Source organism: Colletotrichum karsti (assembly GCF_011947395.1).
Source record: "Colletotrichum karsti strain CkLH20 chromosome Unknown Scaffold5, whole genome shotgun sequence".
Classification (NCBI taxonomy): domain Eukaryota; kingdom Fungi; phylum Ascomycota; class Sordariomycetes; order Glomerellales; family Glomerellaceae; genus Colletotrichum; species Colletotrichum karsti.
In genome coordinates, this window is record NW_024065905.1 from 1095482 (window position 1) to 1110662 (window position 15181).

Genomic DNA, 15181 nt, shown 5'->3' on the forward strand with positions numbered 1-15181 from the left:
ATCCTTGTCACATCTTCATCTCTCTTCCCTGTTCACCACCGTCTGTTCGCTGCCGCCCGACAAGACCCCCCAGCACTTCAGGCGAAGGGTCCATCTCTCGTTTCCCTTCTCTCTGGGGGGGAAAAGAGGACATCTTGGTGAGCTGGCCCAACGTCGTGCATGCAAACACGGCATGAACTGACGGCTTTCTCATGCAGCTGCAGCTTGCCTCGAGTAGGACGACATTCGTTCGACATCACGACTCGACAGCTTTTGTTTCTGTTTGCATTGCCGGCGCAAACGCGAAGATTACATCACTCTAAATTGCCTTCACTAGCTCCCGACTCGACTAGGAGCAAACGGAACGCCTCCCGTCGCGACGGCCACACGCGCTAACGACTTCGACAAGAAATCCGTGCGTTCAATAATATAGAAAGTTGCCTCCCCTTATTTCCAGCTTTCGATCGACTCGAGCGACCGGAAGTTCTCTTCTCTGCATGCTTTCTTCGCAGTGAAGCATCCTCAACCCGCCGTCATGGACGAGAAGCAGGCGCCTGGGAGGCCTAGCGGGATCCCTCGATTTTCCCGCCTGCCCATGCCCAAACCAGCTCCTGTTACCAAACCGACCCCAGCTCCCACGCCTGCAGTTCGACCTGCTCCTTCGCGAGAAGGCCTGAACTCGGGCCTTCGAAACCCTCGTCTTCGACCAGCCGCCTCTCGAGACCAATTGGCACCGGCCCCCTCTCTTAAGAAGCCCGAGCCTCGTCCTGCTCCGAAAACGAGGCAAATACCACCACCGACAACTACTACCAGGAAGCTTCAACCCAGAGCTTCCACTAGCAACCTCAGGAGCGCCCGCAGTATCCCGAGACTCAATGCGAACGAGCCGACCTACAACAACCCCCCGACGCCCCCGGAAGACACCGATAATGTCACCACTTCGCAAGCATCGAGCTCGACTCGACACGTTTCTGAAGCCAGGATTGCCACGCCCGTGTCGGGCCCAACACCTGAAGTGCCGCCTCTACCCCAAGAGGCAAGCCCGCCAACCGTGAACGACGCTGAATCCAACATCCCGAGCTTCGATACCCCGAGAGACAAACTCAAACCTCGACCATCACTCGCCGAACGTACAATGGAGACGCTCTCCCAATTGCCCTCCTCGCCAGCCCTCAGCAAGAAACCATCATCCTTCTTCGATCCTGAGGGCGCGAACCGACCCCGTTCACGCTCTGGCAGTGGTAATTCCAGACCTGGCTCTAGCTACACTTCCGATGGCTCTTTGCGCCCGGCCTCGCGTCACAGCCGACCAGGATCGAGCTCTGGTGCTGACGAGAACCCCTTTGCGGGTGTCCGAAGCCCCGCGACTACATATAGGCCGTTGGGCACCATCGAGGGCACGCCATCGAGACGTGTGTCTGGTGTTAGGGCTTTGAAGGCACCGGCCGTGAGGGCGACTCCTCAATCTTCGCCCTCAGGCCGCCCCTCTTCCTCGGGCATACCAGTACACCAGAGTCCCAGTCCGACCAGACCGGCCAGTGTCATGCCTCCTCCACCCAAGACGGGAGCTGGCACCGCACCTGGCCGTTCCTTGAAGCCCAGAGCATCCGTCAATGGCCTGTACAAGAAGCCGTCCCTTCCAACGCTGAACCAGCCAGCACCGACATCAATGGCTTCTCCCTCCCCGAAACCTGCCTCCAAGTTGAAGTCGACCAAGTCCTATGGTTCGCTGCGAAGACCTACTCCGACCAAGCTGAATCTTCCTGCTCCTGCGCCCACTGAGTCGGCGCCAAACGAGTTCCGTAAAGCGTCTGCTTCCTTGCGAGATCAGATTGCCAAAGCCAAAGCAGCTAAGCGCGAGGCAGACCGTCAAGCTGCCGAGGCTGCGGAAGCTGTAGAGGCCGTGGAGGCCGAAGCTCAGACCTCTGCTCTGACTCCCGCTCCTGCCTTGGAACCAGCTGCAGTACTTGAGGAAGCTCCGGCTGTGGGCAATAAGTCTCCTCTTGTTCCGGCAGACGAAGGTTTTGATTTCGGCATTGGGGTCGCCATGTCCACCGATCCGTTCAAAACAAACGACCCATTCAATACTAAGCGGGACGAGAATGCCACTGGCAAGGTCATTCAGCAGCGAATTGGAGCCGGCCGGAGCACCGGAAGACTCAACGTTGCAGCATTGGGTTTGAAGGAGATTCCCGCGGAAGTTCTCAAGATGTACGACATGGAGTCCATGGGAACGTACGATGGCTCATGGGCCGAGAGTGTCGACCTCACCAGATTTGTGGCAGCCGACAACGAGCTCGAGACTATTGACGACTCCATCTTCCCGGATGTTGCACCCGAGGAGATGGCACAGGATGAGGACTCAAACGGCAACATTTTTGGTGGCCTTGAGGCAATGGACCTGCATGGCAACTGTCTGATTTCATTGCCGATGGGATTGAGACAATTGCGCCTTCTCACATCTCTGAACTTGGTAAGCTGAAGATCATCTGCTGGACACAACATTGGCTAAATATTTGCAGTCCCAGAACCGTCTTGCCAACAATTGCCTCGACGTGATCACTGAGGTCACCGCTCTTCGTGATTTGAAGCTTGCCAACAACCTTTTGTACGGACCCCTGGACCCAAGCTTCTCCAAGCTCGAGAACCTCGAGATCTTTGACCTCCACGGCAACAACGTGTCATCCCTCCCTGCCGGCATCGAAAACCTTTCAAGATTGCGTATCCTCAACCTGAGCAGCAACAGCTTCGAATCTCTTCCGTTCACCAATCTTTCTAAACTTCCCCTCACCGAGCTGCTCGCCCAGAAGAACAAGCTGTCGGGTACGCTTATCGAGGACGGCGTTGGAGCGCTGTCGAACCTGCAAATGCTGGATCTGTCTTCCAACCAGATTTCCTATCTGGTATCCCCGGGCGCCAGTATCAGCCTGCCTTCGGTTCACCAGCTTGTTCTGTCTATGAACCGCCTGAGGGAACTGCCAGACGTCAGCTCTTGGATCAGTCTTCTTACTTTGACAGCCAATGAGAACGCAATTCCCGAATTTCCTCCTGGCTTCACAAAACTCGAGAAGCTGAGGAATGTCGACTTCTCTGCCAACGACATCCGCGTTGTACCGCCTGAGATTAGCAGGATGGACAACCTGAGCATGATTCGTCTGAGCGGCAACCCATTGCGCGACAAGAAGTTCGTCTCCGCTACCACGGAAGAGCTGAAAGAAGTCCTGGCTGGACGACTCGAACCACCTCCGCCGTACCGGGATCCTACCCCTGAGGCTGAGACTGCTGCACCTGAGGTGGTCGACGTTGATGAGATTGCCAATGGCTTTGGTAAATTGACCATCAAGGAGGCCCCTCCGATGCCCCCGGTGCCTGCGGATGAGGACAACCGCTCTGATGGCGAAGACTTTGCTACGCCACCAACGTCGTCGCCCACTTCACCTGCACGCGCGCGTTCCCAAACACTCTCAAAAGAAACGTGGCCCGTCAAGCCGGGCGGCATCCTGGATCGCTCTAATACCAAATCATCGTCGCTTCACCCCGTCGTTTGCTCAAGAGTCGCTGCCGATAACAAGGTTCGCGAAATTCAGATCCACCACAATCTGTTCACTTGCTTCCCGAATTCGCTGTCTTTCTTTGCCGAGAGCCTTGGCGCACTGTCTCTTGCCCACAACCAGCTCGTTGGGGAGACCTATCTGACGGAGGAACTCGAGTTGCCAGTTCTGCGCGAGCTAAACCTGGTCAGCAACCACATTACGAGCCTTGCTCCACTGACGCTGCACTTGCGGGCTCCTCAGCTCGAGAAGGTGGACGTGTCTCTCAACCGTATCACCGCTTTGCCACTTGACTTGCGAGCTGTATTTCCCCGGTTAATGGTCCTACTTGCCGCGAACAACCACTTGATCGAACTTGATCCCGAAGCCATCAAGGGTCTGGAAGTGGTTGACGCTGGCAACAACGACATCGCTCATCTCAACCCCAGGATTGGTCTTCTCGCTGGTGCCGGTGGTCTCAAGCGCCTAGAAGTTTCCGGCAATCGCTTCAGAGTTCCTAGGTATAGCGTCCTTGAACGCGGTACGGAGGCCACGTTGCGTTGGCTCAGGGGACGAGTGCCCGTGGCAGAGATGGCATCATGGAAGGAGGGGCAAGGCGACGGCAACAGCTCTGACACCAGCTTGGCTGATGTTGACTAAGGAAGAATGGATGGGGCGGGTTATTAGATTATTGCTTTTGGGGTTCGGGGCTTTTTCATTCCTCTTCTTGCACATATTTGTTATTACCACTTGTGGACGCGTCCAGATACCACATTGTGCTTTGAGCCATCGGAGTTGAGGAATCTTTGCTATCAGTCGCCTGATATCCTGTACCATTGCTGTATAATACCAATAATATCGAAAGAGAAGGGGTCTCAAGGGTTACATAAAAATTCAGTGGCCATTGCTCGAAATTAGCCGGAGCCAAACAAGTACTGGTCTAACTTTGAAGCCGTGGATGCAAAGGTATTCACAACCAGGGTTCTCATTCCCAAAGTTTTCTCGCAAAGATGCCTAAAGCTGCGGATACTAAGTTGTTCGCATCCACGGTTCTTGGTTGTCTCGAAGGTACCCAAAACCGCGAACGCAAAGGTAGTCGTATCCTTTCTCCGGTTCCAGCTCTCGACAAGATAAGACCGGCTCCTTGCGAACATGAACTGCCTCCCTTCTCTGCATTCTGCATCCAAAATCTCGTTTAAAACCTTTCCACACAAGGCGAAACATTACAAAAGACACCTCCTGCAAGCAACTATCTCACTTCTACCTATTCCTCTCGACAAAGCCACAACTTTCACGGACACCATGGCTCCTGTTACTTCAAAAGACCCCAGCCCAAGTGGCACGAGTCCTCTTCTGGTCAAAACTTCGGCACAGAGACGCCTATACCCCCTCTTCTTCCACCCCCTTACCAGCGCCATACTCGTCGTCTTCATCATCTGCGAAGCCTTCGTCCTCGGCGGCCTCTACTTCGTACGCTCCGACCATCTCGTCAAGGTCGCCGCGGCGACGTACTTCCTCAACGGCATCGTCTGCCTGTTGGATTTAATCGCGTTGAGCACGTGGTTCATCGACGCCGCCGAGCGGATCTGCACGGGCGGGGAGCGGGACGCGAGCGTGAGGCGGCGGGTGCGGAGGTACTGCTACGGGTCCTCGTCGGCTAGCGATGTCACCATCTCAGGCATCGTCTTCGTGATGAGACTCGCGTTTTGGCCGGCTTTCTCGGTTTACGATGTACGGAACGGGTGCCGGAACGGGTTTGCCTGTATCGGCGGAAAGCTGAAGCTGGAGGACTACGTTGATCTGGAGCTTATGGAGGAGTTGGTGAGGAGGGATGAGAGAGTGAACGAAAGGGACGAGGGGCCTTTCCATGTCACTACGGAGACGAAACATGCCGATGCTTGCGTCACTAAGGATGAACATTAGGCTGGTGATGTGGACGGTGAACCCCGAACACCATTTGCTTACATGGCATTGGGCGAGGAGGCGAGTGATGGCGGTAGTAGAACGGTCTACATAGATGACCGAGGCTGCCCTTTTACTTAGAAGCTTTCAGCGTTAAATCGAGTATCAATATCTTTATAGTTGAGTAATACTACGAACAGACAAGTATAGACGGATATCGTGACCCATTTCCTGTCAGTAGCCCTTCTGAGCTGGTGCGAGTGATCGATTTGATTACTTCATCGTTCCTACGCAACGCGTTAAACTTTAGAACCTCTATCGCGCAAGAAATCTTACCACCATCGGCGACGCCGAGCTGGCGAAGAGGCTTTGCTGTATGTAAGGTTCCTCGCGAGGCTGGGGCATAACTCTGATATTCACCAGGCTCCCAAGGTCGTGGGAGCACATGAGGAACCACCGCATCTCCGATTCATAGTGTCCAAGATAAATTTTCTTCTTCATCCAAACCTGCCTGTGCGATCAACGATAAAAGGATGGAAAAGAAGACGACCCCATCTCCATACCTCTCTTCCCCCCTCTCTCAGCATCAAATTTCTCACACATCTCACAACCACCTATATCAACCAAAACACTACCATCATGGCGTCGATCTTACTGCCCCGAGTACTGGCAGGCCCCGCCTTCTCACATACGCCTTCCAAATACAACCTCGAAGACGGCCTCATCACAGCCTGCGTCGTCGGATACGTCATGCTTGGCGTGATCACCTACTTCATCCTCAACAACGGCCGCCTCGCGGGCCTGCCCGCCTGGTACAAGGACACCGACCGCGGCAAGACAGACAAGATACTCCTGGGACTGTGGTACGCGGGGATCCTGTGCTTCTGGCCGCTCGTCCTGCCGCCGTACCTGGCGAGCCGGTTCGCGTTCAGCTGCTGCCGGCGCTTCGCCACACGAGACAACGGCTATGACGAAGAGCGAGTGCGACCGCCGCCGCCGACGCAGAGACACGGTTTGGATCTGGGCAGGTGGCATGATATCCCCTTGGATGACCAGCCGACTACCCCGGCTCCCCGACCACGCGGCGAGGTTTCGTGGTGGCAGCTGCCTTCTTATTCGCGCGAGTTATTGCGACAGGTCTCTCCCAAGACGGTGGAAGAGGGTTACAACACGGCCGAGAGTGACAGCACCGGCGAGGGAAGCTCGAACGGGAAGGGGAGGTCTTTTTCAATGTTTTTGAACAGGTCGGAGGGGGGCGCACAACATATGGGACGCAGCCAGACTCGGTAAACGGAGGATGGGCTGCTGTTTGTTAAGCAATGGGTCGGCATACTCGCATTAGGAGCAAGCAAGCAAGGTGTTGGGCGTTTGAGTTATTGGGATGAACTGGCGGACTTGTTCGTTTCTACAACCACCAGATCTATAAACAGCTGTAAATATCTTCAAGTCTACGATGTCGTATTGTGTGGTTCTAATGGTCAAGTAGTCGAGCAAAAGGAACGTGTAGAGAGAAAGTAAGAAAACTCAAAGTAAGGGCTGAAGAATCAAAAAAGATGCGCCGAGGGGGAATCGAACCCCCGGCTCCCCGACGCTGCTGGATGGCAACGGAGAATTTTACCACTAAACCATCGGCGCTTCTTGATGCAGATCCTGAGTTGTTTTCGGCCCGAGTAGCCAAGAGAGAGGCGAGCTTGCCGGCGCGCGTGTTGAGGCATCGTGAGTTTTCGGGCCGGCGTGGTTTTTGAGTCGGTGCGGTCCTCAGGTTGGCGAGGGTTTTGAGCCCGTCCAATTCCCAGGTTCTCGAAGTTCTCAAGTCCCGAGCTCTCTCCAGTCTAGCTCTCAAGGTCTCAATTCTCGACGTTCGGCATCTCAGCGAATCGCGTGGAAGCCACTTCATTTCCGTCTCTTCTGTTGTGCATGTTGTTGAATATTGTGAGCACTTGCGGTGGTCTTTAATGACTTCTTTTCATGACATCCTGTGATACACGTTGCTGCTCTAAACGTAATTCAGCGCATTTCTTATTGTACACAATATTACTTAGACTCCCGTCTCTCAATCAAGACCTCCAAGCCTTCTTGAACCACAAAAAACGTGGCATTCGCTCTTAGTGGCCTCCCAGGATAGGCAAGCTCAAATTTGAAGTCCCTAAAGAGTCGCGGTACTACCTTGTTAATCTCCAGCAGCGCCAGGTTTCGTCCGATGCACACATGGCTACCTCCTCCAAACTATCGTCTTGTTAGTCAAGTGCCTTCAACTACAGCGTGTACGAACATACCTGGAACATGTATCTTTCCATTCTCTTTGCCTCATCAACGTCCACGAGCCACCGCTCTGGTCGGTACTCATCGGCGTCTTCTCCAAAGGTTCGCCTATCACGGTGCAGCACCCATCCGTTCACCGCGATCTCCGTTCCCCCAGGGTAGAACTGCCCGTCAAGCTCCGCACCTTCAGGCGGGACCACGCGAGTGATGTTCAAGCCTACGGCAGGTCTCACGCGCATGGCCTCCTTCAAACAAGCTTGAAAGTTATGCAGCCCCTGGGCTTCTGCCCACGAGATATTGCTCGTAGGCGGGATAGCCCCTGAGTCGACGGCATCCGTAATCTCCTTGACGAGCGCGGAGTGAACGTGTGGCGAGGACAGGACGTGCCAAAAGAGCGACTGCATAGTCGAGGCTGTTGAATCCGAGCCGGCGAAACTGTTCGACGTAAGCCATTGCCACAATCGCGAGCGGAATTCAGGCGCTCACATGGCTCCATGAGCAACCGCAAACACATCCCCCTCAGTAAACCTCTCAGGGTCCTTCAGATGCCCCTTTATCAGACTCGCCAACAAATCTTGTCTCCCGTCGTCATTTCTCAGCTTCCCTTCGCTCTCCTTGTCAAACGGTCGTCTCCTTTCCATCTCGCTCAACGCAATTCTCGTGATCGGCGCATTCTTCGTGTCCAAACTCGGAACCAGTTTCCACAGAGGATTCCTCCGCAGCAGAAAGTCCACCCACGGGATCTGTCCCACGATGCCGTTATACGCCTGCGAGCGGTCTATCGTTGCGATGGCGTCCTCCACATCCTTCCCTTCAGCCAAGAACCCAAAACTCCGAGAGAAAGCTACTTCCCCAAGCACATCAAAAGCGAAGTAGTGCAGCCAAGCGCCGAGATCAACGGACTTGTTCACTTTATAGTCCGTATGCTGCTGGCCGGTGAATTCACTCAGCTTCGTCACCAACAGATCAATAGTGTCATCGATAAAGGGGCTCAGGTGCTGCATCGCGGCCATGCTGTAGGGCACATTCGCAACCTTTTTCTTCCGGGCGTGAGCCTCTTCGTCGACTTCGGTGAAGATGTCCGGGTTCTCCGGCGGCGGGAACACGCCGTAGAACGCCGTCTTGTAGAACCGCTTCCCGGCGCTCAGAACATGCCTCGCGGCCTCGGGCGAAGCCACCGAGACCTCGTTCGGCGCGATGCGCACGACGGGGCCATACTTGCGGTGAAGGGTGATGTGCTTGAGGTGCGAGCGGCCGGAGGCGGTGGTGATCACTTTCCAAAGGCGGGTCGTCGATGCGACGAACGGGCCCGGGTAGCGGCGGAGCGGGGAGAGGTAGCGGGTGCGGAGGATGTTTCCGATCAGGACCAAAGGGACGATGATCGGCCAGTAGGTCCGAAGAAAGAGGCCGGCCGTTTCGGTGTAGGTGTGGCTGTGGTCGTCCGGGTCCAAGGCTTGGAGCGGAGAGTCCATGGTCGAGTCTCAGGCTGACTAGCAATCTTCTAGGATGGGCTTCCAACAGATCTCGAGAGCATAAACTTTGACAAAGAGAACGTCTGAAAGGCGACGTCACGAATCAGTGCTACAGAGACGAGGTCACAAACCGCGGGCTGTTGAGGACGGCGCGAGATAGATATTTCTTTGTCCATGGACTATTTGCGATCCCTTGGATCTGCTTCAAATACAGGAACCAGAGACCCAACACATATATGCGACTCCCATAGCCGTAACTCGTATCAGTTCAGAGACCATCGAAAGGCTATTGACATCACCGGCTCAGGATTTCGGAATAAGCAAACGGCATACTGGAAGATAAGTCCGGCGCAGCTGGTTCGGCGCCACAACTGGCATCCGAAAAGCTTAATGGCCAATAAAATAACTGCCGAAGGACTCCAAAGGCCATGGCGACGGCTGAAGATGGTGATGCGGGGAGGGCGGCGATGCGGAGAGGTTTCGTCACCGGGCCATCCTGGGGACGGAGGATCGCATGTCAGCATGAGATCGATCGACTTACCTAAGCCGTCGAATCTGCAACTGTTGCGAGAACGATATTCAGGCAGAATTGAATCTGGTACGTAATGTCAATGGAAGGTATAAGTATATGGTCTTGGTTTGAAAGTTGACGGCTGACACAGTGAAGGCAACATGCGCAAGAGTTATGAAAGGTGAAGCCCGGTATTAAGAGTAATGAGTATGGTAACAAGAGCATCACATGACAGTATTCCCGCCTCGACGGACGTGGGTATATGTCGACCTTAATTTTGATTAGATTTTCGGTTTCATCTACCAAGTACGGAGTTTTGTCGGCTCTTGTAATACCCCGAAGTTACCTATCAGACGGGATCCAAGATGGCGGGTAGGCAAAACTGAAAGCATGCGGCAACTCTCATCATCAGAACGCCCGTCAAGGCCTTAAACTCACCCGACAACGGGCCGTACCCTTCGTTCTTCGGATTGTGGGTTCGCTTTCGTACTTTGCTGTGCAGATGTTGAGCCATCCCCGACTTATCGTGAACTTTGGGACGGACTCAAATTGCGCCATCGTCATGAGGGCAGAAGTCGATATTACCGTGCAGTAACACCTCGACTCCGCATGTTCCCAACTACCGAGCCTCAATACTCTGTACGCCCGCACGTGGCGGACATTTGCGGAGATTCGCGGGGACCTTCTCACGGGAGACAAGGCAAGGCAGATCGGAAACTATCCGGAAACGATGAGGACGAACGGGGCCTCCCGCACGTTGGCAAGAAGCACGGATTTCTGGGAATAATTCACTGACAGGTCGGAAACCAGAGTGGAGCGGGTTGGTGAAAGAGGAAACAAGAGCCGCGCGACACAGACCGAGACGAGGACGATGCCGACGGGAAGGCGTTGGCGGGAGCATCGCAGGACCAGCCGCTGAGACCGGCCTGGTGTCCGGTCGTTAGCCCGTGAACCCGGGGACCGCGGGAGGGCCAGACAAAGCCGCGGATAACGTCGACCAGGACGGATTACCTACCTAGGACGAGTCCAAGCTCTTTTGTTAGTCTGGGCCTTGGGAACAAGTTTCCACGTTGCGGAGGAGACTAGGTAAGCCTAGCATCTCATAGCACCGACATGATACATGAGAGTTCTCAGCATAGCCTTGCCTGCGTTGCACGACGCAGAGGCTCTCTCGAGTCAGATCGCACGCGTGCTTCGTTTCCTTAACATAGTAATGCCAACACAAAGGTGCCCAGAATCGTCTGGTCTCGGTGATCTCGTCAGAAATGTGTACGAGGAAGGAATAGGTAAAGGCCAAAGCTGCTTGAGCTTCTTGACTCGACTTGTTTCCCAATACTCGTGCTGTGATTCGTCAGTTCGTATACAGTGTAGACCAATGCAACTGGAACCGAGTCACTCGGACTTTGCGTGGCTCTGAAGGCTCCGACCTCCGCCAAGCGCCGTTGTCGTCACGGGGGCAGACAAGAAGAGGGCTGACGACGATGACAGTTCGCGCCAACCCAACGGTCACAGCCCCAGGAGAACGGAAATGGTGGCTGCCATTAGGCCGGTCCAGAAGGACTGGGCGGTAACACTTCTGATTAGCCAGAATTCGAACAATCAACAGTCAATAAGGAACGGATAAAATCATGTTTTCAAACTCTGGTGGCGGTTCTCCTCGGAGTTCGGGCCAAGAGCACCATCTTCGAAGTTGGTTGTCACATTCATAGTCGATGGCGTTGGAAATGACAATGGAACATGGGGGACGGACTGCGGGACTGCAAGGGGACCCCGCTCCCAGAACGTCCGAGCTGCCCGGCTCAGCAAAAGCATGATGTCCAAAGAAGCAGGAGGATGGGTGATCTGTGCCAATTCCAGGGACTGGCTGAACCTTGATTTGTGAGGTGTTGTCAATTGAGGCCCTCGAGACCGTGTATGAGGGAGGGTATGATGGATTAGACAGATGTGAGAGGTTCTGCTGGTGAGCGGTAGCAAAAGAGGACGTACCCCGCCAACGAGGCGCGTCGGGTTTCGTGGGCTGCCAAGAGCTCCGGGATGCTCCCTCGCATATTCCGCCAGCAGAGGAGTGAAGGATGGCGAATTCTAGTTTGACCGAGTCCTACGTAGGGTTCACTGAATGGCATTTTACCTGGTTCTTTAATGATACTGTAGCTCCCTTCATATTCATTGCAGGGGGCGTATTTAAGGTAGAGCCCTAAAACCTAGGGTTGGAGGAGGTTCACTCACAGGTTATGTCTTTACACTAGGGTGGCTCCTATAAAAAAGCCTAGGGTAGCTCTTATAAAAAGGCCTAGTAGTTATTTAACTCTTATATTAATTATAAATTAGTATTAAACTTCTACTTATTTATTTACTCCTTTATTATTATAATATAACTATATCCTCTCTATATTTTATTATAATCTTTAGTATTTTTCCCCCTTTTTCTATTAATTTTTTCTTAAGGAGTTAATAAATAATAGGATATTAAGAATAATATTTCTATACTTAATATAGGTTTATATATAGGTATAATTAGTAAAGTAATAGTTATACTACTTATTACTAGCTTAAAAGTAATAATATATAGCTAATAAGATATTATAAATTAATTAGTTAATAGTATAATAAATAGTAATAATAATCTTTTAGAGCTATATATTATAGAAGAAAAGTTATATTAACTTACTTTTAAAATAATAAGACTTTTAGATCTTAATACCCTTATTTTTAAAAAAGAGCTTAAATTAATATATATATTACTTAGCTATTATTAAGGGGTTATAGCTATTTTTAAAGTTTTTATAGAGGGTATAAATTATTTCTATTATAATAATAATAAATATTATCTTAAAGTAAAAATTAAAGAGAAAAAAGAATAAAAGAGAAAGAGTTTAATTTATTTTTACTATTTAGTAACTCTATTAAATAGAGTATAAAAACCTTAATAGTTAAAGCTATTTATAACTATCTTTTAAGTAAACTTTATACTTAAAGTTTATATTACTCTAAATTTACTTTATAAGTTAAATAGAGTAATTCTATTTTTATATATAATACTAGGGCCTTTAGCTATTATATTGCGTTTAGAAACTATATATTTAACTAACTTTAAGTTTAGCCTAGCTAACTTAACTAATTAATAGCTATCTAGTTATATAACTATATATAAGCCCTAGCTTTCTATCTTAGCTACTATTTTATTACTTTATGCTTTAACTTCCCCTATTATAATAATAATAATAGACTTTTTTACTAAAATATCTCTAATACTTTAGAAGATATCTTTAATACTTTAGATCTCTTCCTTAATATTACTCCTTTCTACTATTTACTAATTAAACTTTTTAGAAGACTATTAGCTTACCCCTAGCACTTAAGACTATTATAGTTCTATTACTTACTATTAGTAATATTATTAATATTAATCTAGATTTATAGAACTTATAGATTTTTATAAGTTAATATTACTATATACTAAGAGTTAGCTTAACTAATACTTCTAGAGGACCTTAAGCTACTTAGCTAACTTTAGAAAGCCTATAAAGGGCTTATAAGTAGTAGGATTAATATCTATTACTATATCTTTTCTTTCTAAGTTATTATTACTATTACTATTACTATCTTTAGTATAGCTATAGAGATCTTAAGTATATATAATATAGCCCTTTATAATAAGGTTAAAACTAATAGCCTACTTTAAATATATTAAAGTAAAATAGATAATAATAAGTTAATTAATATAGTTTAGCTCTTTATATTTAGAGCCCTTAATCTTATAAATATTTATCTTAAGCTTTATATTATTAAGCTTATATTACTATAGCTTTTAGATATTATATTAAAGTATTATAAGAATATTAAAAGATAGAGAAGATATATTAGAAGATTTAAATATATTAAGAAAAAAGGATTATAAAAAGATAAGGAATAGGCTTTTAGCTTAAAATAGCTAGCTTTTTATACCTACTTAATAATATAATAGAGATACTCTATTAGCTACCCTTCTAGCTAAAGGACTATAAAGGTATTATAAAGAGGGATTTATAACTAAAAGGTTTAATACTATTATAATAGATTTAAGCTACTATTACTACTTATTAGTAATAAAGCTTATTACCCCCTTTTTCCTATAGCTCTTATAAACTTATATATACCTAAAGACCTTAACTAAGCTAAACTTATTAGTTAATATTAGTTTAACTATTATTTATATCTATTTATTATATTAAGAGATAGTATAAGCTAAAGTACTAGAATTATATTAAAGAATTAAGAAACTTATATTAATAAACTACTATAAAGCTCCCTTAGAGCTAGGCAATACTCCCTACCTATATATAATACTAGGAATAATATTAATCTTATTGCTAAATTAGGTTAGAATATTAGTTATATAGCGTATAAATACGCTTTGCTTATAACGTGGTTGATAAGCGAGCTGGCCGGATAAGCGAGCTAGCTACCTAACTATAACTATAGCATATTTATAATAGATATATAATACCTATAAAGTCAATTAAATTAAAACTAATTGAGGTCCTCTTCTTCAGACATTTCTTTAGCAAATTAACATATTTATGCATCATGACTGGTGTTCCTATAGACGCTATATCGCCGTTGGCCCGTCTCCATCCTCAGTCGGCGACCACTACTCTAGCGTGTTTCCTCCTCAATCTGAGCTATAGCCTCTCTCTGCGATTAAAGATCCTCTGCCTTAGCTATAGTAAGACTTCCTCCTTATCTAAGGCGTGTTTTCTTAGCCCTCTGGCGTCTACTAAGTAGGTTATTCTCCTCTTAAAGGATCTGGACCTCAGACCTTAATAAAGCAATCTAGTATATAAATCCACACGCCCCCTTTAATAGATGCTCTATAGCTTTAATAATTGAAGTTAGTGAGCTATTTTGATAGCGGGAGATTCTCCTCTTAATGAGTTTAGACTGAGAAGATACTTCTATTAGGTTGTTTAGCGTCTAAGAAGTCTATATAGGGGGTGTTGTTAGGAGGGACCCTAGAGGTGTTAGAGTGTGTAACTTGATATTAAGCTTTAATAGCATACTTTCTGCACTAAGAGGGATAAGCCTAGCCCCTCTGAAACCTCCCTAGATGTTTTTGACTGTAAGGGCTTATGTAAAAGCCTTATAAAACGTAGGGAAGAAGTCTTCCTTTATGATATAGGTATTACCCTAGCGTATCTTATCCTCAATTTGTTAACTATATGCCTTCTTTAGTAGTCTAAAATACCTAACGTCTAAGGGCTAAAGTAAGTGAGAGGAATAAGCTAGTATATAAAGTATAATAATATTGTTTTCCTTATAATATATCTTAAAGTTAGTAGCGTAGTGACTTTTATACCTATTAATAATAAAGAGGTAATATCTACTATTTATATATGGTTTTATATACTAATTAAAGTGCTAGAGCTAATCTAGGCCTCTTTTATTTGTTATCTATCTATTTTTAGACGTTGTGATAACCTAGTTGTGTGGGAGACCTATTTCTATATACTAGGTGGAGAGGTGATATTGCCCTAAAATGATGATAT

General features: G+C 48.4%; 4 protein-coding genes across 4 annotated transcripts; 3 read left to right on the top strand and 1 right to left on the bottom strand.

The window, feature by feature from the left end:
- Positions 1–514: 514 nt before the first annotated feature.
- CkaCkLH20_02337 (uncharacterized protein) lies at positions 515–4169 on the top strand (the record flags this gene model as incomplete). Its single annotated transcript, XM_038885056.1, has 2 exons — positions 515–2452; positions 2502–4169. 2 exons carry the CDS (start codon positions 515–517, stop codon positions 4167–4169), a joined length of 3606 nt encoding a protein of 1201 aa, XP_038749844.1.
- A 642-nt stretch (positions 4170–4811) lies between these two features.
- Positions 4812–5432, top strand: CkaCkLH20_02338 (uncharacterized protein; the record flags this gene model as incomplete). The annotated part of the gene is made up of 1 exon (XM_038885057.1): positions 4812–5432. One exon carries the CDS (start codon positions 4812–4814, stop codon positions 5430–5432), a length of 621 nt encoding a protein of 206 aa, XP_038749845.1.
- Positions 5433–6050: 618 nt separating this feature from the next.
- CkaCkLH20_02339 (uncharacterized protein) lies at positions 6051–6701 on the top strand (the record flags this gene model as incomplete). Its single annotated transcript, XM_038885058.1, has 1 exon — positions 6051–6701. The coding sequence occupies one exon, from the start codon at positions 6051–6053 to the stop codon at positions 6699–6701; it is 651 nt and encodes a 216-aa protein (XP_038749846.1).
- A 744-nt stretch (positions 6702–7445) lies between these two features.
- On the bottom strand, positions 7446–9145 carry CkaCkLH20_02340 (cytochrome p450 oxidoreductase; the record flags this gene model as incomplete). The annotated part of the gene is made up of 3 exons (XM_038885059.1): positions 7446–7637; positions 7688–8108; positions 8160–9145. 3 exons carry the CDS (start codon positions 9143–9145, stop codon positions 7446–7448), a joined length of 1599 nt encoding a protein of 532 aa, XP_038749847.1.
- Between the last annotated feature and the right edge of the window lie 6036 nt (positions 9146–15181).